Source organism: Cinclus cinclus, chromosome 2 (genome assembly GCF_963662255.1).
Source record: "Cinclus cinclus chromosome 2, bCinCin1.1, whole genome shotgun sequence".
Taxonomy (NCBI): domain Eukaryota; kingdom Metazoa; phylum Chordata; class Aves; order Passeriformes; family Cinclidae; genus Cinclus; species Cinclus cinclus.
The window spans coordinates 29750236-29777117 of NC_085047.1; the positions used below are offsets into that span (position 1 = coordinate 29750236).

The 26882-nt window shown below is 40.3% G+C and overlaps 2 protein-coding genes across 2 annotated transcripts in view; one reads left to right on the plus strand and one right to left on the minus strand.

Moving 5' to 3' along the window:
• Positions 1-177: 177 nt before the first annotated feature.
• Positions 178-8318, plus strand: FAM162A (family with sequence similarity 162 member A). The gene is made up of 5 exons (XM_062513257.1): positions 178-253; positions 1290-1409; positions 3631-3739; positions 6864-6972; positions 8054-8318. The coding sequence occupies exons 1-5, from the start codon at positions 238-240 to the stop codon at positions 8138-8140; spliced, it is 441 nt and encodes a 146-aa protein (XP_062369241.1). The 5' UTR covers positions 178-237; the 3' UTR covers positions 8141-8318.
• Positions 8319-12829: 4511 nt separating this feature from the next.
• KPNA1 (karyopherin subunit alpha 1) overlaps positions 12830-26882 on the minus strand; it is a 47927-nt gene continuing 33874 nt past the window's right edge. The window contains exons 12-14 of the mRNA XM_062515531.1: positions 17436-17563; positions 16528-16706; positions 12830-15576 (exon numbers count right to left, since the gene is read on the minus strand). Of these exons, the coding sequence (XP_062371515.1) occupies positions 15389-15576; positions 16528-16706; positions 17436-17563 (495 nt within the window). The 3' untranslated portion in view covers positions 12830-15388. The remainder of the gene's footprint in view (positions 15577-16527; positions 16707-17435; positions 17564-26882) is intronic.

Consider the following 26882-nt stretch of genomic DNA (forward strand, 5'->3'; position numbering starts at 1 on the left):
GGACCCGCCGGAGCGCGGCCCCCGGCGCAGCGGCCTCCGGGCGGGCATCTCCACCGGCGGCGGCCTCGCGGTCCCTTCGCCTCCTCCAGCCGCTGGGAGAGCTCCGGCCGCCCCCAGCGGAGGCGGTGCCGGCCCCGGCGGCCCGAGCGTCCCGCGGCGCGGCTCCCTCCAATCGCCGGCCCGGGGCGGGGCCCAGCGGTGACATTGAACAGCGCCCAGCAGGTCCGGGGCAGCGCCATGTGGGGCCGCGCCGGTGAGAGAGCGAACGAGCGAACGAACGGACGGACGGACGGACGGACGGAGGAGGGAGCGTGGGAGGGAGGGAGGGAGCGAGCGAGCGCCCGGGCCGGGCCGGGCCGGGCCCCCGCCGGTTCGCCCCCTTCCCCGAGGGCCCGGGCCCGGGCCCGGAGCGAGGCGGTCCCGGCCGGCGCTGCAGCGGGGGCGAAGCCAAGCGTGAGGGGCCGTGTCTGATGGACTGGCGTTCAAAATAGTGACAGAAGTTTTTCTAAAGAGCTTGAAAAGGGTCAGGTTTCGTTGGGGGTGTCGCCTGTAAGTGTAAATTACTGGTTTTTCAGAGCGGGAGTGTATTATACCTCGAAAGTAAAGGGCCTTAGGAGGGATACCTTCAGACAGAATAACGAAGAAGAAAAGAACTCATATTTTTTAACGTGCCCTTTTTGCCTTTCTAAGTTAGTTTGGTTGTTTTTGTTTTTTTTTCCCCAAAACTTTTATTATATTAATTAATGCATTAGAAGCGCCTTCTTTAAAGCATGGGTTCATAAATAAGGTGCCCCGGCCTTTTCTAATGCACTACAAAGTAGCTACGTCTCAGTGCTAAAGATTCTGCTCTTTTGACTAGACTCTGTAAATACTTTTGGGATGTGACAACATTGGTAGAATGCTGGTGTGCAGTCCTTGAAATAGCACCAGCCAGAGTGTATCTGAAGCATATGTATGAATGAGCTCCTGGAAATTGTAATGTGTTCTACAAATTGCTGGTAGGACATTATCTTGCATTCTTCTTTTTTCTTTCCCTAAATTAATTGCATTCACATTTTTCTATGTAAGATTCCTGAGCAAGCTCAAGGCACACCTTATAAACAAGTTTTAGTTTCTTTGGAAGGCTGTTACAACTAAATCTGGTACTTCTTGCCTTTATTTGTATCTATTCCCCCCCCCCCCCTTTTTTTTTAAAAGCTCCTCAAATGCTTCAGTTGAAAAGCTGGTTCCCACTTTCTGCTGCTCTGAGTTAAATTTGGCCTCTTTGCTTTCTCTGCTTTTTCTTCCAGATATGGCTATTAAACTGCTAGGAAGAAATATTCCTTCAGTTCTGAGGATGACTGAGGGAGTGGACCTGAAGATAAGCAGAAGGCTGTGCAGTAAACCCCAGCAACACCTTCAGTCAAAGAGTAAGAGTCTTTGATAGAGTCATGGAATGTTTCATGCTGTGAAATACTCACATATCCTTGCTGCAGTCATCTGAGTGGGAATTTGGCTCATATCCCTGATTTTGTGAGTTATGGTCTCTAGACTGAAAAATGGAGCATTAAGTTTGGTAAAGTCTTGTTCTCTAACAAAAAGCCAGGGGTCAATATTTCCCATTGTGAGGGTCACACAGGGTTCACTTTGTAGCAAATCACCAGAGCCTTATCTAGTGCACACTCCTACACTGAGGCTCCTCAGCTCTGTTCTGGAACTGCCTGTTCAGCCCCACTGTAAACTATTTGTGTTTTGGAATGTTGTGTGAGCTAAAAGACTTTTGCAGTTTTTCAGGGTGCAGCCAGCTCTAGCTGTTCCAAAAACTGAATGTGCCCTGCGGGGAAGTGTCTGAATTGTTCATGTTCAAGGGTGGAGTTGGTCAGGGAAAGCTCAGGCCATGAAACGTTTTTTCACTATATATGGGGCAGTTCTGTGCTCCCTGTATCCCTGTATCAAATTCCTTATGGCCCACCCACACAGGAGAATAGGAGCACACAGACGTGAAGTATTTGGCATGACTGTGTGTTTAAAAACATGAATCAGCTGCACTGGGTAGGACAAAAGGTCTCCTTAAAAGTGTGGTATCTCCAGCAGGGGCCAATAAAGGAAGTCCCTTACATTTTTGTGAAGTGGGAATGGTGACCTACAGAAAGAACCTAAGGAAGAGAATAGGAAGAAGGTTCCTCTGTACCACTTCCCCAGACGTGGCATCTTGGTGTTTAATAGTCCTCAGTGAATTTTTTTTTTCCTCAGAAATTTCCCCAATTTCTTGAAGCTGGATGTATTTTAGTATCCACATTGTCTAAGAATGTAGATGCTAAAATTCCTTAAGAATTTATTTTGAGAGAAGAAATTCCTCAGCAACAGTCTTGTGTTTGTTTTTAAACCCAATGTGCACTTTTTTATAATCTGATTTTCCTTTGTTCAGTGCCCCTTCCAAACCAAGACCTCATAACTCACACTCCCAATGTCTTCTACAATGCTCTGCTGGGCTGAAGAGAGCTTCAGTCACTGCTTTTCCAGGCCAAAGGGTCTCAGTCTGTGGCACAGTTTCTTACATGGTGACCATTCCATACCTGTGGCTGTCCTTGACAGTGTTGTCTGTGCCCATTGTATTTCAGCACCCTCTAAGTATTTCCCATGCTTTTCAAAAAGCTGGAGTCACAGTTTTACACAGAGGCACAGTAATGCTGTTGTGTTTGTCCGAGTTCCTGATCGCTGACAGTTGGGCAGTTTTCCTTTCTGTTACTTGCCAAAACCACTGTGGAACCCCAAGGCTTTGCTAAAGTCTGCGTGGTGATTAATAAGTGAGGGCAGAGTCTGAACTGGAATTGTTTCCTGTTTATGGACAAGGGAGTTGCCAGGCCAGTTCACTGACTCTGGGTTCTGAAGCCCTGTAGCATTTTGGGCTCAGCCCTCTTCTTTATGTTTTTGAATAACCTGATGATGTCAGCAAGCTGTATCCACCCCACTTCCAAGATAATGCATGAATCCGTGAGGGAGAACATGGCCATACAGGATACTGCCTGTTGCTTAAAAGAAAAAAGGAAAAAGCTGTCTCTCTTTACACTTTATTTCTTAAATTTTAATGGTATGTTATATATTAAAAGCTTCCCATTACAATATTAATATTTTGTATATGGAGTTTGAAAGACTGATCTGAAAATTATGTCTCCAATCTTTGCCTATATCTGTTTATTTATACCTTCAGATTAGAGAAAATCCTACACTGCCTGAAAAAAGTTAACATTCTGTGATGTTATATTGGCTTTTATTGTTACCGTGCAGCATGTTGGCTTTTCTATAGCTGTTCCATTTAATTTCCTTTTTTTTTAACCCTACTTAAATGAAAAACAGCACCTTAGGAGGCTTAGCTGGTGGAGCAGCTTCTGCATATTTTGACCTGCAGATACAGAGGTTTTGGGAAGAATTTGGCTTACCTTATATGGCTTCGGTTTAATCCACATTTACACGCTTGTTAATCTGTGATACACTTTTCATTCTCTAACCACCTGTTGCAATCATACTTAGAGCTCTGCATTGCTCACAGTAACTGGTTTTGTTACAGCTCTGACCACCCAGCCTCTCTGACTGTTGTTTTTGGTGGTGTTTTGTTGTTTGTCTTAGTGCGTTTTGTTGGGGTTTTTTTAGGTCGATCTCCTTCGGGGGTGCCTGGATACAAGCCTACTGACTGGGAGAAAAGGTTTTTGTTGTGGGCAGGCCATTTCAAAAAGGCAGAGGATATACCAGAGACTGTCTCGTAAGTGTCGCTTTTGAAGCTGTAGAAGAGAATCTGTCTGTGCAGAAATAAGGTACTTCAATGCAAGTCCTGAGTAATTTTTCTTAAGGGGAATGGACAGCTTGCACAGCTAAAAAATCTTGACCATGCTGTGTTTGGTGCATCCTCCTTGTAGGTGAAATAACCTCAGCAATTCTCTTGTGCTAAGATAATGTATCCCTCTTGATGTTTTTCTTCTTTTTTGCAAAGGGTTCATCAGCACTTATCAGTTGTTTCATTAGAAAACCGTATCATATCAGTTCGTTTTTATTCTTCTCTCAAAATCAGAAAGCTTTTTTCAAACATTAATGTGAGGTTTTTCTAGTGTTTTTCATTATATGTCAGTCTTTTGCTGTGTGAAACTTTCATATGCAGCTATAAAATTACTGAAACTCATATGAAGTATTTATTAATTATAACCTAAAGGCCATAGGCCAACTTCCTTTACTGCTGGAATTTAAACTAACAGTGTCAAGGTTGTCTAACTATGTATAGTCAAAATTTCCCTGTTGCTGCCAAGTCAAAATGTCAAAGCTTTGTCCAGTGTGAAGTAGAAAATAAAACTGGATGTTCTGGTTTGCACACCAAAAATAAAGATCAAACTCATCAACAATACACAGCTATTAGTTTAAAAAACACTCCTAGTGGTAGCATAATTATCTTTTAAAACATGCTCATAAGGCTTTTACATACATGTATTCATTTCAATTAAAAGAAACAGTAAATCTTGCACTACTTGAGTAAGAAAATTACGTAGCTGCCCTCTTAAATATTTTCTGTTTGTCTGGATGCACTGTGTGGGAATTGAAGATCCACCCCTGTATTTAAATGTATCACAGTGAATAAACTTTGATAAAAGTGGAATCCTTCTATTTTGTATTGAATCACTTTTCTCAAAATTACAGGAGTAAATTATTGAAACTTACTATCACTTCATATAGTTTTGTATACCAAACATTTGTTAGGTGATTTAAGAAAAGAGAGTTAGCAGAGTGATTGATCTCAATAGTTTATTGAAAGGACAAACCAACTTCTGATAAAAGCTGACCATTTTTGCAAGTGCATAGGGAATTCTTTTTATTTAGACAAATAATTCAGCCAAATCCGAGAAGACAGTTGAGAACTATAAAAGCACAAAAACCTGTTTTCCTGTTCAGAGGTTAATTAATTAATCTGAGATTAATTGTGGGTTGTAAGAGCTTGTGATATAACCCAGTGATCTTGTAAAATGTGGTGAAGCAACCTATTTATTAAACAAATGTTAAACTTAGCCACTGAACTGACTTAAAATGCAAGTTCTGTTTAGATATCTACCTTTTGCTCTTGTAAATTCTTAACACATCTAAGGTATTTCCAAAATTACCTAGCAAACTTTTTTAAATCCCACTGCTGTGCATTTCATCTTAATTGCAACCTGCACACAAGGCTTTCACTGAAGATTATTAGCAGGAGCAAATAACCTGAATGCTAAAATTAAGCACTAGTTTCATTGTAGATGGATGTGTTTGTTCCCTATGATCAGAAATCTTGTACTCAGATCAATACTCTGACAAAAACAAGAACAAAACTTCTCAGCTCTCAGGTCCTGTGTGATGCAGCACACTGAACTATCATGGATCCTTAAGTATCTTTTTTTTTTCTTCCAAATGTAAGGGTCAAGATTCCATCTTCACTCATGTTTATATATAGTAATAATTTCCCAGTTCGATTCAGTCCATTCTCCATGTTAGTTTTGGGGTATACTTAACTTTCCAGTCTTCTGGAATTTTGTCATGTGCCAAATATAATCAGTGAGAATATCAGCCCTCCTTGAGAAGGGAGTTATCTGCCCTAAATTCTGCAAGGAGAGTTAAATATGCAAGGTTGTAGGTCTTTGTTCAATGTGGAAAGCACTTCTAAAAGGCATTAATGCTTCACTGGCCCTTCCTGCATTGTTCTCTCTAACACAGACTTAACACCTGCTGTAACCAAGATGTCATTTGGGTAAAATGGTCTTCAGAGTTTAACTCAAAATAAATGATCTTTTGTTTTTACTCTTCACTTGTACAGCTGGAAGGTGTTAATAACTGCTACTCTTCTGGTGGAAGACTTCTGGTTTTTAAAAGATAACAGCAGAGTAAGCAACAGGTTTCCCAAAAGGGTGGTATAGCTACTGGTGTGGCAAGCTAAGACCCCTGGAATTAAAAAAAAAAAAAAAAAAAGTCAAAAAAATTAAGGAGTTTCTCTGTCCAAAGCTGATGTTGGAAAGCTTACAATCCTCCACACCTCCTTAGTTTCTCAGGAAAGCAGCTCACTTTAAGACTACTTAATCCAGCAGGAGTGGGGAACCACTGCTCTTTTACCAAGTCCTATTCAGAATTTCTGAGCGTTGCATTCAGCAGCCTGTGTGTCACTTAGTGCCCTTTCAAGTCCTGTAGCAGAGGAAACACGTTGCTGGAAAATGAGACTGCATCATAAATGAAACTATTTTGAAGTTCAGGCAGAAGAAGTTGCAAAGCCGTGCTAATGCTTCCCTCTGCCCAAGAAACTCTCAACTGCTCAAACACCGTACCTTGGGTTTTACCAGACTTCTGCAATTGAGAGAAAAATGCATGTTTTACTATGTTAATAATAAAACACAGTTATAATAGGGGTGAATTAATAATCACAGATATAATACAGGTGAGTTCTCCCTGACTTTGCGGATATGGGAAGGTGGTAGTGAGCAGAGAGGAAGAAGACAGTAAGAAAAATACTGTATTGGTTAAACCATTCCTTTTTCCCCCTGTTCTTTCCATAATAAACATATACACTTAAAGCCTGCAGCCTTCCTTCTTTGCATTGCAGTCAAGTGGTTTGCAAAAGCAGCATTTTAACAACTGAGTAACCAGAGTTTAAAAAGTTGTGTTTGTTTCCAGCTTTGAGAGGAATGCCTCTGTTACCAACTATCTCCCAAGGTACTTGGGGAGTCAGCTTTTCCTGTTCTTGTAAAACTTTGTGCAAAGAGCCAAGTGCTGTTAGCATTACACAAAACTACCAAGACAGCACACTAGGAGATATTAAATAATTAGCCAAGTAAATTATTTGGGTCTCTGACAATGAGTCTGTTATTTTATTCTTTATTGAGGCTTGAAACAGTGAGAGCAGCTAAGACTACCCTGCGTGTGAAGTTCAGCTATTTCATGATTGCCTTGACAATAGTGGGATGCATCACCATGGTGATCAGAGGGAAGCAGGTAAGCACAGATGTGGGCAAATAAATCTTCATTTAAACTTCTTAGTTCCTGTACAGATTTTTAGTATTGTCTTGCTTTGGGGGTTTGCTGTTTTGTTTGTCTTGGGGGTTTTTGTCATTTTATCACTGAATAAAATTTTAACAAGTCCCCCTGGTTCCCCAGACGTGACCCTTATTGACTGCTTCCCATCAGAAGAGGATGATGTCACTGTTAAGATGCTTCCTTTAAAAAAACCCAAACAAAAACCTCTGAGCTTAAAGCATTGGTGTGGCAGAAGAACCTTATCTGTTACGCTGCCTTTCTTCTGATGACAGTGTTCAGGACTGGTTTCTAGGGACTACTTTGTTCTAGAGAAACCTTAAAAGTAGTGACAGTCTTAACCCCAGCACTCTGAGCTACTGCGTGCTACCTGACATTTCTGTCAGGATTTGTCTATTAAAATGAAAAGGATGCAGCACTCCAAAATGAAACAGTGGAAGGATTTTTCCTGGCTTTAACAGCAGAGATCAAACACTGATGATTCCCAGAGCATTCTCCTCTGTACTTGACTAGTATGAATGCAAATACCAGGAAGAGAGGACAGCTACTTTGGAATCCTTGTTTTTAAAGCAGCTGGAATTATTTATGTTTCCTGAGGTGAGCTCAGTTGGCCAGAGAATGGTGCCAATAATGCCAAGGTTGCAAGTGTGATCCCCCAATGGGCCACTCACTGAAGACCTGGCACTGATGATCCATGTGGTCCCTTCCTTCTCAAAATATTCTGAGAGTCTCTGATATTAACTTTTGATTTGTTTCTAGTATCTCTGTTTCATGAAAATTAGATCAGTATTAAATACTGACCAGAAGCACAGAATGTATCTGCTAGTGCCTTGAAAACAGGGTTTAATTTATTCCCAGAAAAGTAATTACTTGCAGTCAAAATAATCTCTCAGTATTTTATTTTAACCCTTTTGGCTTCCTGGCATTAAAGCTGACAGAATTGTGCCTTGGTAAGGATAAGTCAAGTATTTTCTAAGTTACTGATTCAAGCTTCAATTCTGTGGTCCTTCAGGTGGTAACTGATGATCTTATTACATTTTAGGCTATGAAAAGACATGAATCTCTTATGAGCATAAACCTGGAGAAGAAAGCCCAGTGGAGAGCAGAAGGTGCATCCACTAAACCGTAAAGGAGGAAATTAAGCAATCAAGGACTGGGGGAGAAAAGCAAAGTTCCTTTTAGCACTTAGAGCAGGATATCATCACATCTTTCCTGTGTGTTGGTTCTGTGCTTTCATGTTCAAGAAAGAATAAATAAGTTGTTCTGTAATCAATAAAACCAAAAATACCTATTTTCTTTTCCTAATACCAGTCCCTTTCTTCCAAACTCTTTTCTTTATGGATAGTGGGAAAGGACACACGAGCACAGTGGATAAGCAATGTAATTGTTTCCCATGTGCTGTGCACCAGACTAAGCATCTTTTGAAGTAGTGCAGGACCTGTACCTGCATTTTTGGTACCAATGCCCTGCATCAAGTCTCATGTTCTTACCACTTACAGGAAGGCAACTGTAACACAAAAGAATGGTCCATTTGGTTTCCACTTGCACATCTATGCTTCTACAAACAAAATACCTTCACTAGCCAGTCATCCACTATCACTGACTGTTTCAGGTTTCCTCAGTGAGAATGGAACTGTATTTATTTTGTATTGGTACTGACTACTTCAAATAATCCACGTGTTCCTCTTTGTGCAAGACAGAACAATTATTAAGGGAGCCCTTGACCCAAAAGTTACTGTCTGACCTTCATTAACATCAGCAAAATGAAAGGTATTAGAAAGCCTAGTTCCCTCGTCTAGGTCCCGTTATTCTGTCTGCAGTTGTTTAAGTGAGGGGTAGCTTCCTCTGAAGAACTGCCTGCCTTCAATAAGCAAGGAAGAAAGGAGATGAAGAGCTGAAATAGCGTTCCAGAGACCCATGGTGTTGCAGCTGACATCTAAGAGTGGTCCCAGCAGAGCTGGCAGTGAGATAAGAGAACATCCAAGCTGAGGGAACAGAGATGACTACTTGGAGGAATACTGAGCAACAGCTTCAACCTATACTGTAAGACTTAGTATTTAGTATGAGAAAGTCAATCAGGTATTCCTGCTCTCTGCTACAGTGAGTTTTCTTTATGAACCTCATTTAGATTTACACGTATTTTGCTCTTTTAAATTGTTTGTGCTTTCATCATCCTAGGCCCACCTAAAGATCACCTGCCTCAAGAGTGCTATTTCTGGCATTGAGCCCAGTCACACACTATTCACATTCAAGAGCCCGCAGCAACCAGGGGAAGTATTTTCCTTCCTCATTTCAGTTCATTTGTTAGAAAATATAGATCAGAGTGTCACGTCTGCTCAAAACTATGTACTGCCCAGCACTGTCCTGCTGACTGGCCCTGGGGACCCCCAAACCACAAGAGACATAACAGCTTAACAAAACTAGTTTGTGAACTAGTTTGTGAAGAGAGAGGGAGATTATTTTTATTGGACCCCTAAAAATTAGCACTATTGCTGAATAATCAAAAGCCTTACAACAATGCAGGGTAAATCTTCACTAGGTGCTGCAGCTCATCTCTGGATTCCATGTCTGAGTACTACAGTGAGATGTAACCCATCAGACAAGCTATGTCATCAATTCCAACACAGAAGTCAAAACGTTCAGGTGATACAATGACCTGTCATCAGATTCTCTGGATGAAAATTATCGTAAGTACACTGTCAGTCAAGCAGAGCAGGATTGCACAGATTTGTCCACTTAATTAGCACTGAATGCAAGCCATGTTTAATTTCACTGCAGGTATGTGAACAGATCTTCCATGACAATTCTGGTTCTTTGCCACACCAGTAGGCACACCGGTGGGAACCAAAACAAAATAGTGTTCGATTATATGCCTGTAGTCCTGTATGCACCAACAGACACCAAAGAAAGAGAACGTGCATTTCAGACAGCATTTCAAGTTTCTGTGAAGAAAAACTTGTGATTTATGCTTGGTGATGGCTAAGCTTAAAATTGTGCATCTCAAAAATATCACCCATTCAATACACAACTCGTAAGTGAACAGAGCTAGCAGGTACCTCTCCTAGTTTTGGAAATGAAACTATTTGGATTCATTCAGCTGGTAAAATACTTCAAATAAAAATATGCAAAACACCACTTCAAAAACAACACTCCAGAGCAGCAACAGTCACCAGTTTTTAATTTTAAATTTCTATAAGGTTTATGCCATTTACTCAAAAACTGAAGTCTGGCCCAGTGGTTTGACAAAAGCTCCACATACCCTTCTGTCACCCTGGTATCTCCACCATTTCAGAATCGCCAAAAAGACTCTGCCTCACTGCCCAACTTTGTGTTTTCTTTCAGCTTCAGCATAGGCTCAAGTCTCAAACGAAAGCCCAAGACAATAGGTTTTGGGTGGTCTCCAGCTTGCTCCCAAACAACTGTACTGTTTAAAGAAAACAAGTAGCAAGTAGCTGGGTACTATAAAATGATGTAAATCATTCTCAGTGAGGCAGTGAAAGGAACCAACTCTTTCCTGGTGTACTGGCTTCCAAGAAGCACTTCTGAACACGGGCAGTGGTTACAAAACCAGCACACATTTCTGGCCAAAGCAACCAGTCCAGCTGACAGGAGAACTTAACACCCCTCAGATCACTGAGAGTTCACAGCTTCAGCCCAAAGCCTTTCAAGAGCACATGATGGAAGAAACATACTAAACTGTAAACGGTACCTCATTTCCTTTCTCCCTTTGGATTAGTCTGTAACACCATTCCCATTTATCCAGAACAGTCCAGTTCATCAATCTGGTACCATGTGCCTTATTGCTGTACCTGGCCCAAAGGCAACTGAAACTTCCTAATGCAGCAAACACCTGACAACTCCAACACTGCCTCAGTGGAACGAGCAGGAGCCATAGCAGTACACAAAGTGGTCTCGCTTACTTTTCTACTAAGACTCAGGCACCTGAAGAAAGACCTTCAAGTCTAAAACTGGCATGGGAGACTACCAATGGTGTGTTGTGCCAACTTCCAGAAGCAAAAAAAAAAAAAAAAAAAAAAAAATCATACTGGAAGAGATGGAGATTTACTTTAAGCTGGCATTGAGATGAAGTGCACAGAGGTAAGACAGCTGTTCTGGAAGTCCCTAGAGAAGCAGAGGAGTGTATTGCCAGGAGCACTGTTGCATGTAGGACCATTTGGTTGCTGCAATCTAGTTCTTCAATAGTCTTGGGTCCTGACAGTTTAAAAAAAAAAAAAAAAAAAGCAGTTCCAAGAGCACATAGGTCCAGGTCCAGGGTCACTGCCTTCCTTCCTTCTTTAAACATTAGGCAAAGGATCTTCAACCACCTATATTTGGTTGGCATCAAGGAACAAACATCAGAATTTAGGAATAGGCTGAAGTCTCTAAGTAGCAGCTCCCTCAAATGATTGTGTGATACCTTCCCAGGAGCCCTAAGTGCTGGCCCTGGCTTAGTTACCGACCTTTCAGTAACCTGCTCAATCATCCTTTGTATCCTCCTGAATCCAAGACACTGACCTTGTCTGCTATATTCCACTGGGAACTTAACCAACAGAAAGAATGATGGCTCCTGTTTGCTACCCAAACAAAACCACAACTTTATTGGCATTACAGATATGTGTGCTAGACTGTTGGATAGCAATTCCAGGCAGTCCTGCATCTTCCTTTCTCTAACATCCAGTTTAAAACAGACATTGTTAAAAATCTCAGTGCAGTGCTTCCACCTCATTCCTGATGTTTCAAAAAGAATTCAATAACTCCTCATTACCAGCCTGTAGGGCTTCTGGAAGATGCTTAGATCAGATCTCTAAAAGCAGACAGAAACCAATGTGTGTATTTCAATTTTGAAGAAAATATGAGACACTTTTCTAGGATTACATGCTGCCTGACAGAGCTAAGAGAAGAACCCAAGGATTCCAACAGCTCCCTCACCTACCCACTACAAGAGACCATGCTGCCTCTTACTCAGGCACAAACCAACAACAGAGCATTCAAAACACAGCGTGACCTTCACAAAAGTGGCAGCTAGAAGTGTTTTCTGAGATGGTCCCTGTCTGAGCACATCCTTCAGGAGAGCAGAGAATACTGGTTTCAGTGCTTCTAGCAAGGGACACAGCCACACAAAACTATGTTAGGAAGCAGTGTTCCAGCCATATGCTATAATGATCCTCATACTTTCACTTGCACTTTTCCTCTAAAACAGAGTCCTTAATTTGTGGCCTAAACATTATTTATTAGATGGGTAAAGTTTCACTACATGTTTGCCTCTGTTAAAATTCAAGTGGTTTACTTGCCCTTGGCTTACCAAGTAATTCTGATCAGTCTGTATCAGTGAGCTTTTCCTTTCATAATTCGCAAGTCACATCTCCCTTCTGTACTCACTTAATTTGCAGCCTCTGTTAGAAGTAGATTTTGGTTTTTTTCAACCTATTAATAAGGCTAAGTAAAGCAACACCAAGAACTGGTTGCTGGAAGATCCTGATGGAAATACACTCAATTAAGCACCATTTAAAATTACATTGAGACCTATAAGTTAGCCACATTTTAAACAATTTAATGTGTGCCATGTTGATTCTATTGTATTGGTGTGGTTTTCACTCAAAATATTATGCAGTACCAGTCAAATGCCTTATACAGTCTAAGTATTTAGGACAACAATACTACCTGTGTCAACCAGGCCTGTCACTTCAAACAAACATACCAAGTTTAAAGATTTATACTTATCTGCTCTGAATTCACATATCCACGGCAAAAGTAACAAATACTGGCCAGGCTCCTTACACAGGAAGGCACACCAGTCAGCTTAAATGGACTCTTTTTTTTAATTCACTCATTTAGAGGCGAATGTCAGTACTTTCTTGGGGGGCAGGGGAGGGAAACGCCAATGCACCACATTGTTTTCACTAGCCTGGAAGAGAAAACACTTATATATATAGATATATAGGTATGTGTATATATATACACACACTTTATGCATGTGTGTATATATATGTGTGTGTGTGTATATATGTATATATACACGCTAGTGTATATATACACAGAATATACATATATGAATATACAGAATATATGCACACACACTTTGCTCAGATTTGTTTACAAAATATGTAGCATTTTTATACCATCCAATAAGAGGTACATGGTTTTAAACAAATCTTATAGAAATGACATGTTATTGGAAATTTACACGTAAAAAAATCCAGCACAAAAAAATCCAAAAGCTAAAACAAGATTTTGCTACTAATCAGTGCTTCTATCACCCTTCAAGAAAAGAGAAACACAGTTATTTATATGTGATGTAAAGGCAACATTGAGGGGTTTTTTGCTTTTTTTAAATTAACCACCAAATTGAACCCCCTAAAATTACAAAGAATTGAAGTCCATTTACAGATCAAGTGCAGTAAACTAAATGTTCCTTCAGCACAAAGCAGCACTAGAGAAATTAACTGGGAGAGGGAAAGTGGAGGCCAACTGGCTTAGCTAGGGAGGCAGCAGGTGGCTTCTGCAGTGGCCACACAGGTCAGAGTCTCCATCCTGAAGCAGAGACAGAAGACTTTATTTAAATAATGGTCACACAGAGCTGATGTTCGGGCCTTTGCCTAGCTTCTTTCAGCAGTATGACAAGTGACTTGTGTGTTTTTATAACTCTGTATCCAATGGGCTGGTTTTGCTTTTGCAGTGGCTTATCACTGAAAGGAGTCATGAGGATCTTGAAGACAGTTCTACCACGAACATTTACCACAGGTACATGACGCTGCAGTTGCCGGTGGCGATTTTGAAATGTTTACACTGGACAAATGTGTGTTCCAAGCATCCAAAATGGCTTGAAAGAACACAGCCCGATGCAGGGGAGAGCAGGCAGTCTAGGAAATCCATTGCATTCTCAAAAACGGAACCGTCACTTTCAATCAGGCAGTATCTCCCCAGTTGTGTGAAGAGTTTGGTGTCAATGTCAGCTGAACTCAGTGAGGAGTGGCTGGCCTTTTGCATCAGAGGTCTGTGATCCAAGCAGGTTGCAGAGCCAAGAACATGCTGCTAGGAGAAGGGCAGTCTCCAGCTGCGTGCAGCAGCTGCCATGCAGTCAACGATGCCTTACAGATGTCACCTGGAGGAACCATGCGTTCCATGCTAATTCACCTGAAGTCTCATAAACAGTGAAAGAGGAAAGTGAAATGAGAGGGCCAGGTGGATCCAGATCTAATAGTACTATCCTGCAAATGTAGTGTCATTTTATTTAAATAAGGGCCTTGACCAGGAGGACTATATTCCATCAGGTGAGCTGGAGAGGAAGCTCTTGTCTCATGAAGATGAAAAGGAGATCTAACACTCCTTGTGCCAAGTTTTAGAAATTACGATTTCTGTATTCAGAAGTTAACTTTTCAGAAGACAAATCTGTTCAAGTCATGCTGTGTAAAAATGTAAAGAGGCAGACAGGAACTTTTCAGCCATAACTAGAATACCAGGGACCAGACTCTGGAGCATGGAGCCAGAAAGGGCTTCATTTTTAAGGAAAGCCCGCTGGATCATACTGTGCTGTCAAGCAGAAGTGGGGGCAGTTTCTCCATTCTAGAAGCTGTTTTGGAAAGTCATTTCTGGGGAGGTGTTGTGACCTATTCACAGGTTCTTTTTTCTGTGTATGGAGAGGAAAAACTGGGAAGGTATACAAATCTCCACAGTGGTCTGCAATCCAACTTGGGAGCTCAGTGTTGAGACGGGATGGGGCCAGATGTGTTCAGTATTCCTAAGAACCACAAAACATGTCCATTTCAGCCTGTTGTTGCAGGGGATAGAGAACTTACTTCCATTGTTTGTAACATGTTCCTCATGCCAATAACCCCAGCTGGCACATACAGCAAGGTAGATAGATCGCGTGCAGAGGTTTGACTCATTTCTCACAGCCATCCAAAGAGGCATCCAGAGGAGAACATGAGGGATGAATTCAGCTACGTTCTCAGAAAGGCTGAATGTCTCCCTGGACTGCAGGCACACTCTGCAGCAAATACAAGAGAAAGGCAGCCTTCTCTTGGATTCCAGGAGTGGGGGTGGAGGCCAGGAGTGCCAAGTGGAGGAGGGATTACTTTCCTGTAATAGGAACAGGGAATATCTCAAAGTATAGAGAGGTGCCTCAACTCCACAAAGATGACAGTGGAGAGATTCAGAATCTAGAGGAGAAGGGTGATTCTGGTGACCCCTTGCCAAGGAGGGGGCATCCTGCCACAGAGAGCCAAAAGTTTTCCAGACATATGTAAGAGCATGTGCACAAGGCAAGCGAATGAGCGCAAACAGGGTTATGGAAAACATTGAGAGAATCACTCCACGGGTGGCTTGTGGCTCGACAACAGGATTGGCTAGGTAGAAGAGCACACAGCACAGGGGCACCTCAAAGCTGGAAGCCTTCCATGGGAGCCTCACACTGCTGGAAGATGTACTGTTGCTGATTGATATCCACTTGTGGGGCAATGCTGCTGTCTTCATCCTCTGTTCCAAAGTAGTGCTCAATCAGATCAAAGGCCTTCTGATAAATCTCTTGATTCTCATGGCTCTGCAGGAATTCAATCTTGTCCAGGCCTGCAGAGAAAAGCAGCAAATAAAAGTTACAGCTCAGTCAAAGGATATGACCGTGATAATTTTCAGTCTGTTCCATGATTCTCTCCCATCTCGAGAACAGGCCCCTCTATGGAAACTTGTATCCAACTTGTACTCTCCAGAACCAAGGAGAACCAGTTTGAACCACAGAAATCTCTGTAACTTCATTATGTGTTTCATATTTTCCGTCTGCCTTTCTGTTTGCCTTCTGTCCCTTTCACTCAAAAAGTAAATCAACAAGCTTGAATGGGTAAAAAAGAAGGACTCAAACACTTTTTCTGAAGAGACTTTTAGGACTGTGTTTCCTAAAAGTGTGTTCACAGTGCTTTCTTTATGAAGACTGTGACTACAGAATCACCTACGTGTAAGCTGAAATAGACTTCTGATAATCATCTAGTCCAACCTGGACTAGATCCATCCCAGCAGTACTAACCAACACCAGATTAGATCTGATGTGTCTGGACAAGTATTCCAAACTTCCAAGGATGCAGACTCCATTTCCTAACCTGTATAACACATATGTATACAATGGAGTTAAACTCAGGCAACCAGTTTTTGGGCAGGCATTAAGCATATGGGCAAACTCAAGCCTTGAAGTCAGATACAAAGAAAAATAATACATCAAGGAATGATGCTATAATGAAATCCAAGTGTTAGCCATTCTAGTAAATCTCTACTACTGGGAATTGTAGTGGTTTTCTTGTTAAGACCTTTTACTCTGTATGAATCAAGAAAAGAAGATCTGTACATTCGGTCTCCAATGTATACACAGACGAAGACAATGTAGAAGATGGAGTACTCTGGAGACTGATCAAAGAACAGGTTCTTTTCAGTAACAGTGATAAGGTAATTAACAGAACTGGGCCTGCTGAGACTCCAATGGTTTGTGACCATTTCTGCATCCCCTGACTTCCCCAGGTGTTTTGCTCATACCATATGCTTCTTCAATAAGAGCGCAGTAAGGATTAATGCCAGTGTCACTGCATTTGGATTCCTGCTCTCCAAGCCTCAGGATGTTCTCCAGCCCATTGAGTGCTACTTGCACAATCTTGGAGTCCATTACTGTAAGGAGGTCGCAGAGTGGTTTGATGCATCCTAGTTCTACTAAATACCTGAAAAACATCACACAGAACCCAGTAAATTGTCTGCAAAATTATAACTGGTGTAACCATTTAAGCACTTGGTGTGAAGGTCAAACAAAACAACTGAAGTATCAACTTGACTGGAAAATTAGAGAAATTACAGACATCTATTTCTGTCTAGTCAATTCTGCTGAAACAATGAAAATCACCTTAAAATCCTTTCTCTATCTCACTCTCTCTATATAGCTATGAAATATTATTTTTTTGAACCATAATCTGTATTTCTATAATGGTAACTTAGAAATTTTTTCTATGAAGAGCAATTACATTAATTTAATATGCCTGTAAAATATCTTTTTTTTTTATTTTGACAAAACTGCATATAAGCATAATGTACTGGTTTAAGCTAAACAGGAGAAACAATGCATGTGATGCCATCGTCAGGGGGCTGAGCTATTCCTCTCCAGACCGTTCCTGTACTGTTATACTCTACACCACTCAGAACTTAATTTAAAAGCTAAATTTAGTTTTTTCATGTAAGACAGATGATTCAATCATGTAAATAACTATTACAGCTGAAATACTTTTACGACTTCTCCCTGCAGGAACAAAAGGCTCATTCATAACAAGGACATGGTCTCTCTGGATACAGCACTGAAAGCATACTGAAAGCTTTTTCAGTTTCTAGTCTGATAGCTTGTTTTCTTGCACGTAGACCAACTCAGTCTATTGCACTGAAAGATTCAAACAATTTCATACTTGATCTGTTCGGCAGAGCCTCCCGATGTCGCGTTTGTGATTGCCCAAGCAGCTTCCTTCCTTGTCCGAAACTCAGCCGTTTGCAAAATATTTATAAGAGCTGGGAAGATATGGGCATCTATGACTGTCTGCAAAAACAAACGACATGGCAAGGTCATAATAAAAATTAGAAATAACTTCTTTGTCCTGAGTTAGTTAGTCCATGCCCAGCATAACACATTAAACAATGGAATGTCACTTTATCAAACATCAAAACGGATGAATCAGTTTCCAGTTTTACATTCAAAATATTAGTTATTGCTGTGGTCTGTTCTTATTCTAAATGAATTTTCAAAACACATTCATACTCAAAGTGACTGCCGTACCTAATTAGTTACTTAATTATACCGACAGCAAAAGAATGCCATACATCCCTTATTTTTCCAGGTAGTAAACCTCTCAGCTATTAAATCAGTAAATCGTTAAGACCCCTTAAACTTCAAAGACCTGTGTGCCATAATACATTTCCAGTGGGTGAGACAACAGAGCAAAGTTGTTAATGTAAGAACTGCTCAAAACAAGCAACCACCTGGTAAAAAGACAAAGCACTGGTGGCTTGGCAGTAGGGTTCTCTGCTTAGCTCAACAAAGCGATAGAAGCCAATGAGCACTTGGGCAGCAATTTTAAGCTGCTGGTATCTCCAGAAAACAGTCTTTTGTAATAAGACAAAAATTAACCTATGATAAGGATTTGAAGCACTTTGATAAGGGTCATCCAAACAAGCAAGATCTTAGGATTACTTTTTTAATCTACTACTTTACAAGTATAAATCATCACAGAACTAACTAAAGGAAATCCAAAGAAAGACCAATCCAAAAAGATCCATTGCACAGAGCTCCATAGAAGAAAACAGATTACATACAGCAAAAAGCTACACTCAATTCACAGTGTGAATGGCTAACCTGGTAAAAATAAAACAATTGTTTGATATTTATTTTATCCTTCCTGGTTTTGGGGATCCACACTGCCTCAGCTTTGTAAATCCATACAGCCTATCAGTTGTACCAGCAAACATGGTCTCCTATGCCCAAGAATTCGCACTTCTGATACAGTAATCTGGGGTCTTCAATGAAAACTACTCCTTCCATCATTTGTACATTGCCAGGAATATTTAAAAAGTATCCTTAACTGAAATTTTAGAACATGACTGCTAAAAATGATAGGTCGTAAACAGGAGCCAGCTATTTAAAAAAAAAATAAAAAAAACCAGAAAATAGAGTATCTTAAAATGAGATGCATTTTACCCCCTCACACACTTTACTGCAAAACACCCCAATTAATATGTGGAATTATCACTGTAAGGGTATGTGGAACATGAGATGATCTGCTTCATTAAAGTCATCAGATCAAAGACCATTCCAGCTCAAAAGCAGATACAAATAACAGTAAAGTAATAAATAAAACACACAGTGACACAAACCTGACAGCCAAGGGATAAGGAAACAATCACAAAGAAGAAAACGTTCCAGTCACTAATTAATAGGTCATTAAGAAACTACAGGCAGAGAGCCAGCCTGGACTTAGCAACTGATGACGGGAACAAGAGCAACTGTGCAAAACTTAATAACAAATCTTTTTTTAACTATTTTACCACGTAACTACTCTTTCTCTCCCACCTGAGCACTGTAAGGATTAGTTGCTAGCAACCACGCACGACTTACTTTGGGCCAGGAACTGGACCAGACCTCAGACCCCTTGTGTCCTTGGGGCCAGCAGCTAGACTGGGTGTGAGGGTTCTCTGCAGCAAAAAGGGCCATGAGATCAGGTCTCATAAAACAAGAATTTGGGGTCAGCAACTGGTGTCAGGCCTTGGATGAAAGGGCCCCTGTAAACTGGAGCAGGTGAAGGTCTCAGCATCAACCACTGGGGCAGGATCATACTCCATAGGGCCCATGTACCTGGATGCCAGCTACTAGGTGGACTGGAGCCAAGTTTAATGAAGATCCCAGCACCTCAGCTGCAATGGGACTGCAGGTCACAGGACCCATTTGCCTGGGCACCTCTTGTGTGTGGTGGGGGAATTTACGTTATCCCCAAAAGCGGTGGTTGGTGTGGAAGATCACCATGTACCTAAGATTGCTGGCAAACTGGCTGGGCAGCAACTGGGAGACCCAGGATCCAAGCATGGACAGAGGGTTGGTGCTGATTTTCAATGGGTCTGCAAGCATGGAGATTTCCAAGACAAACATGTGCATCTGTTTGCCAGTGAGAATCAAGCTGAACCAGCCAGTGAGTAGAACCCAAGAGCTCCTGGTGCAACCATGGACAGCAGCTAAGCAAAGAGCCCACACTGGTACTTGAGATATCTGTGACTGTGCACCTAGAGAGTGAGAGCATGTTTTCACCAGCAAGTTTCAGTCCTCATCAGATGGAGAGGAGAAAGGGGACTTGTCAGTAGACACTTTGCTTTATCTGAGTCCAGAGAATTCTATACAAGGGTGTTGTTGAGGCAGAAACCCTCAGAAGAACAATGTGTTACAGGATGTCAAGCATTGCCTACTGAAAGATCTTGATACGGATCTAGGATATTTGAGGGCATTAGGATTTCACTGTTGTGGCAAAAAACAAGTTAAAAAAATTCTCATTATCTCTTCTTAAATCCTCTCCCCAAAGCAATCCTTTTATAGGAGATTCATTTCCTTAGAAAAAGTCTTCTTAAAACCAACTTCTATAATAAGTACTAAAATCAGTGCATGCTACATGATAGTGTGCAATTAAATCAGCACACCTTATTTGACAGGCAGCAACTAACACTTGAGTCTTCTTACTGCAAAAAAAAAGTTACCTTAAAATGTTTCATCTTAAAACTTGTAAAATAATAAACCAATTCCAGAATAAACAGAATTAACAACATGAGGGCAATAAAGTGGGAGAAACACAAAAGACTGTAACTGTTTTTCTTCCAGCTCAGCTCAATCAATTTTGAACTCTTTGCTTCAGTGCTTGGATGCTTCATTTCAGTGGGTAAAATTACCTTTCTTAAGAGTGGAGAAACATGCATTTCAACTTTCTCAAAAAGAACTCAATCCAGATCTCACATCTCTTGGCTGAGAGTTTTTACTTCTATTTCTATTGTATGAAAGGCTATGGGGACTTTGCTTTGTTTCTGCTCTACAATTAAGTTGGCTACCTTTACCCAAGCAGAACAGGTTAAAGCACCACAATGAATCACACCCTCTCATAATGCACTTCTCTGAAAGAGACTGACTCAAGAGAGATAATTACCAGTCAGCATATCTTTATGTTTTCTACTGCCTGACAGGCAACATAAGTGTTGCTACCTGACCCTAGCATGAGTGAAAGGTTCTTAACTGTCCCTCTCTAATATAGCCAAGCTTTTCCACTAGCACTTTCTTAACAGTTGAAACTTCCAGAGCTCAGATTTAAGAAAAAAAAAAACACATTAACTAAGCTTAAAAATGGTCTGCTTTAACCTTAATACCTTCACTAGTTTTCAAAAGTCTAGTTAAAATCAGCAAGGGTGGAAACAAAGTACCAATACAGTCTAGGTGCTAGGCAGCATCTATTATTTACACCATGTGACTTGTAGCCTACCCACAGCAGTTACTCTTGAAAGCACACTAGAATGCCTAAGGATTGCCATCTCTACTTTTATGTATTTTATGTGGGAACAACAGTTACTGTGGAAACAGGTCATGTTTCCCTTTCAGGTAAACTTCTTTTAAGTGATGAAATAATAAATGCTAAAACAAAATTTTATTTTGTGGTTTTTTTGAGGGGTTTTTTTTTTTTTTGAGGAAAAGCAATCCTCAGGCAGAACAAAACCCTAAAGAACTGTGGCAAGACAAGGCACTTAAAACTTCTAAGGATTTAGATCAGCTTAATTCAAATTACTTTACTTTTTTAGCATTCCTATACTGTGTGTTCCTGATGTGAAAGAAGTGTGTTGAAGCATAAAGAAGCGTAGTGCATAAAAAATGCTCAAGATAAGAATAGCTTTTAAACAAAAGGAACAGAGTTAAGGGATTTCAGTTCAATGAGAACTTGAAAAACATGAAAGAAATAAAAAGGTTTTAGGCTGCTACTACTAGGCACTGAGGTGCCGCCTACAAAATACATTAGAAATCTCTTTTTTGCACAGTAGGTAATCCAAAGCCCATCCTTTAATACATTAAACTAACACTGAAGTTTTTGCCAAACTGCATCCATTGGTATTTGTTGAAACTGAACCCTCTCTTGAGTCATAACTACAAGTCTTTCAGAAAAACAAAAGTGAATTTTAACTGAAATTTATTTTTAATTGAAATATGAACTTTCAAATTTAATTTGTAATGCTCAGTATTTCAGCAAACCTGGCCCTCACTTCTAAAGTGTCAATTTTCTGTGCTTGATTTGGGGTGTGTATGTTGTTTTGGTTTGGGGTGGTTTTTCCAAAAGTTGGTATCCCTGTGGTGTAGTCCTCTAGGAGGGTTGCCTGTCTCTCGGAAACACGCAACCTGTCTTATTCTAATCAAGCTTCTTCATTTCACAGTATTGGATTTTTAAAGAGTGAAGCTAGATTACAAAAACAATTTTTCTAAGTATCATTACACCTACATGGATGTTTAATCTAAATATGCTGTTAGGGAGGTCGTCAGCCATAGTATGTTAAATTCATATTTTGAGCTGGTCAACGCCCTGCAAGAATATCCTTCTCCCTCTTTGGGTTCCCACACCTAAATCACTTGTGGTATGCAAACACACATTTAGTGTGCACATGCTGGCATCACATGCCTACGTATCATTCATCACATAAATGTGAAAGCAAACAAGTCTTAGACTGTAACCCTTTCCCCGCTCCTGCGAGTTCTCTCATTACCTTTAACAAATCAAAATTACAGTCACCATATAACTGGCAGCTGCAAATACAGCCCTACTGCTATGATCTCCCCCTCCTGGCTGGAAATTTTAGTTCATAGAGGCTTCTCAGTGACTTCTTTTCCAGTTACCTTGTTTATTTATTCAATTTATAACTGCTTTATAAATAACATAGCAAATAATTGTAAGCCAAAACTACTTCACACTATGGAATGGGTACAAAGAACAGTGCCTTCCCAGAGCCAGAGGAAGCACTTCGCAGACCTCAGTTCTAATGAACCTTCATGTTGTTGACACAGACATCTAAGCCTATACCCTCCAAACTGTGTACAAAGCAAACGTCTAGCCAGTTTACACAAGGCTGTTATTGCCGTCAGGAAGAATCTGCAGTATAATGAACAGCACCTTGTTGAGCTCTCTCCTGCTTTTAGGGTCAGTCAATGCTAAAAAAACAAAACAAAGAAAGAAAAAACCAAACCAAACAGAATAATCAACTTCCCAAAGGCAGTAACAAACCACCGACTGCTGTGGTTTTCAGCAGAATGAAGAAACTAAAGGCATTCTAGCTCTGCTGCCCTCAGTGTGCTATAAGGTATGCAGAAGCCTGAAAGCAGATTTTGTACTTAAACACAAAGTTAAACCTGCAAGAGATTAATCTTTGACTTTCACTAGTCTGCAAACTAGTATGACCTTGACAGCAATGCTGTATTTTGCTCTTAACGGATATACTTTTTAAAGTTCTACTACCACAAACAGCATGTTAAGATTCTTAGGTTACTTACACGAACTGTGACTTGAACTAAACACACTTGATATTTAAGGTAATTTGATGCCTGTATAAACCACAGCTCTGTGTGAATCATGTCCCCAGCACTAGTTCTGGAGTAGTCCCCAGTGGTCCTTATGGAGAAGAGCCTCTGACAACTCTGAGCTTGTAACTTTCACCACATTTTGTAAAAATTCATTTAATTCCAGAGTTTTTAAAACTGACACACAATGTATCATTTGCTGCATTTGCCCATGTTACTGTTCTGCAAGTTTAAGAAACTCTAGAGGAGGAAAAATATGGCACAGATACTACTGCTACCATGCCTACCCATACTCAGACTTCCAGATGCTCTTGTGAAAATTTAAGGCATGTTAGAAAATAAGTGAGAAGTTTCTTAACCTGTCAAGAGCAGAGAAATCCTATGATGTCTTCACTGTCAGACATGGAAGACTGTGTCTGATGTACTGCCCTCCATAGCTTTTCAACGGGTTGCGAAGTTAAGACACAGAACATTTTCTGAGGTATGTTACAGCCTTTCATACCCTTCAGAAGGGTCGACAGTCAGGATTAAGCTTCAGTTGTGCAGTTCTCCTTCTGACTCCCAGGAAGATGTAGTTCCCCTTCTCCCTGACTGGGGAAGCTATCCACTGAAGTACAGCAAAGCTGTATACAAACTAGGAAATTAACAAACAAAAACTATACTTAGTGACAATCACGACTGCATCAGGATATACACATCCACCCCAAACCTTGAAAGCACAGAAATAAAGAGGGGAAAGACTGCTGTATTCCACCACACTTTTCTGTTGCCTAGGCACTCTCGATAACACACTCTGAAAGGCTTTCACTTCCACCTTTGGGGAGGGAAAAAACCCAAACCTCCTGTGCTTTAGAGTAAGAGCTACCAAAGAAAGTTCAGCACGCACTTTCACACATTTCATGCATGTTAATTTACACTGCCTTAACACCAGAAAGAGTTTACTTGATTGTGTTGGAGTGCAAATCTAATAGTGATAGGCTGCTGCCTTATCTTTTAGAAATGGCAGTGAAAGCCTTTGGAGTGTGCCACCAAACAGCATCATAGGCAGTATGAAAGTGGAGATGAACATAAAAGTCCTTCCCTCTGACTTTATATTTCTATACTTACAGTGGGTGGATGGGGGGAGTGTAACCCAATGCAATCTTAGACAACACTAAATATAGATAGTTCTGTCTGTTAATACTGCTTAGGTAAAATACCTATCCAATTCATCAAAATATTTTAATGTCTTCTTGGCGTGCAGAAGGGATTGCTAGATTATGACTTGAGAATTACCCGAAGTTCCATAGAATTTTAACATCCCAACTGTTCTGAAGCAACAATCCACTAGTTAGATCAGCTGGTAACTTGCAAAAATGTGGATTACTATGCCAGGCAGACATGAAAAAAATTATCACGTGCTGAAATCATTCTTGTCTGACTTCTGGCTAAAGATTGTGCATGTTCAAAATCCAATAAACATCACAGAGAGTGGAACAGATCTGCTCCAGTTTATGACCTCTAGTAACAACTATTGAGCAATTTAGAGGGACTGGGAAGAAAGGAAAATAAACAATTTAATTCAGAGCTGCATCTAGTGTCTCAGAATTCCTTCTGTAAGGAAGACCAGTTCTCAAGAAATAATGTTTTAATTCATCACAATGTGAAATTAATGTAGAGAAACAAACAAAAAAACCCCAAAACCCTACCTCAACTCACAGATGAAACGGGTTCACCCATGAACTTAATTAAATCAAGTATTCATCCCAGATGGGAATTATCCTTTATCATCACAGCAATTAAAAACAGACTATACTTTTATTTTCCATTTTAGCATATGACTGTATTCCAACATTTTACCAAAGAGCATTTTTCCACTTCAGAAATCCTTTTTCTAAAGTGCTTTTCAGCTCAAATGTTTACAATGACTTTGCCATTTAATAGGAATTGTCTTAATACCTCAGAGGCATTTTCTAAGAAATACAGACTTATCAGCTCCAGCTCCAGAGGTTTCATGATGAAAGGAGGTTTCATCACACCTTGTATCTCACAACATTCTCTAGGTTAAGACTAGAAACTAAAGAATCAAGGGTCTTTCTGGAACTTTTTACACATCTGTGACGAGACTTTCCACTTAACACAAGGTAATCATTGCAATCACACCTGCAATTGCCAATTTTACTTCCAAGAAACACTGACTATGAGCTTTCCAATCAAGCATGTTGTAAGCATTCTCCACTGTGCTTTACTTCACAACTTTCTCTAATGACCCATTTTCTGCAGTTCCAGAAGTCAAGCCCTCGTGATGGACATGATTTGCAGTATGTCACCATTACCAGGATAATTATATCCCACTCACAATCAGAAACACTGGTTTTTAATTTAATTTTTGTAACTGTCAGTATAGATTAAATTGGGTATGTACTTAGGGCAGTCATATTTTTCCACTACAAAGCACGTGTGTGCTTGAAGTTTGAAGGCAGATCAATTACTCTGAATGAGGCCCGAGGGACTCTTAAATGAAACACAGCTTTCACTTTTGAGATGTTTCTTAGATTCTTTTTCCCTGGACTTGCATAACACATCAACACACTTCCAATCTTGTCTGTGACATAACCTAAGGCGGCTGCTTTTAAGCTTGATTCTTTTAAATCCACATGTATTCTGGTGATTTGTTTCACACTGTTTTCTTCTTGATACAAGACTACTGACAAAGAGAGCTTCTTTGCACATAATCACAAGTATTTTTCTATGCAGAGTTAAAGGGCTTTTTTTGCACTTTTAAAGAGTCACTGCTAGAAATGAAGATGCAATACAAATGGCTCATAATGTTTATTTCCTTCTCCCTAATGACCTCACCTTTTCAAGTCACCATGCAATTCTAATCTGTTCTCAATAGAAAGGCAGCTGATCTGTGATGAAACACCCCAAAACATTTAAAAACTGCCAAACACACACATGCATAGACTAGTGATTTTGTTCAGGTAGATTAGGCAAATTCTGTTTTAACAAAGGAGAGGTTATTTTATCCTTACTCATTTTCAAATAAAGATGTGGTAACAGTTTAAAAGACCAAAGATTACCAGGAATACAGATAAGACTCTTCAGCTAAAGACTCACTTGTGCCTGAGAAATGAATACCAGGTGTGAGAGTACTGTGCAAACAAGGACAGGAACCTACTCCTTCTGAAAACAGGACAATGTGCTACAGTGAATACTTACAAAGAAGTTACAGAAGTGAATACACTACTGAAATAGCTTCTAGTGCACTACAATTCAAGTTACCTCTAGGACTCTTCATAACTGTATCTTCCCTAGATCAAGAATATGAAAATATTGATCCCAAAGTTTTGAAAATATGCTCTAATAACAAACTAATTTCCATTGTGACTTTTGATATGTCTTTATAGAATGACTTTCTATTTGGCTTTCTAAAGCTCTTCTTAAGTTTGGAACATCTCTATACAATTACACATCCTGAAGCAACTGTCCAAAAGACTTGAGAAACAACAAAAACTTAAGCAATGTATTTGGTTGGACTGCTCCTCAGAAAATACTCAGACTTTGCAGAAAAAGCAGAAATACCCTTCTAGAGAGAAAATTCTGTGTTTCCAAGGTGGTTGTTGAAGGGATAAAGAGCAAAAAAAGACTCTTCACTGCAAGAAACACAAAGGCAAAAACATTTTAACCTTGGTACAAGCAGCACTAACTATCTTCTCTGCATTGCTACTTGCACAGCAATTGCACTTGCTGATGTGGGGAAAAAAAACAGTGGTACAGTTGCTGATTTTACACAGCACTT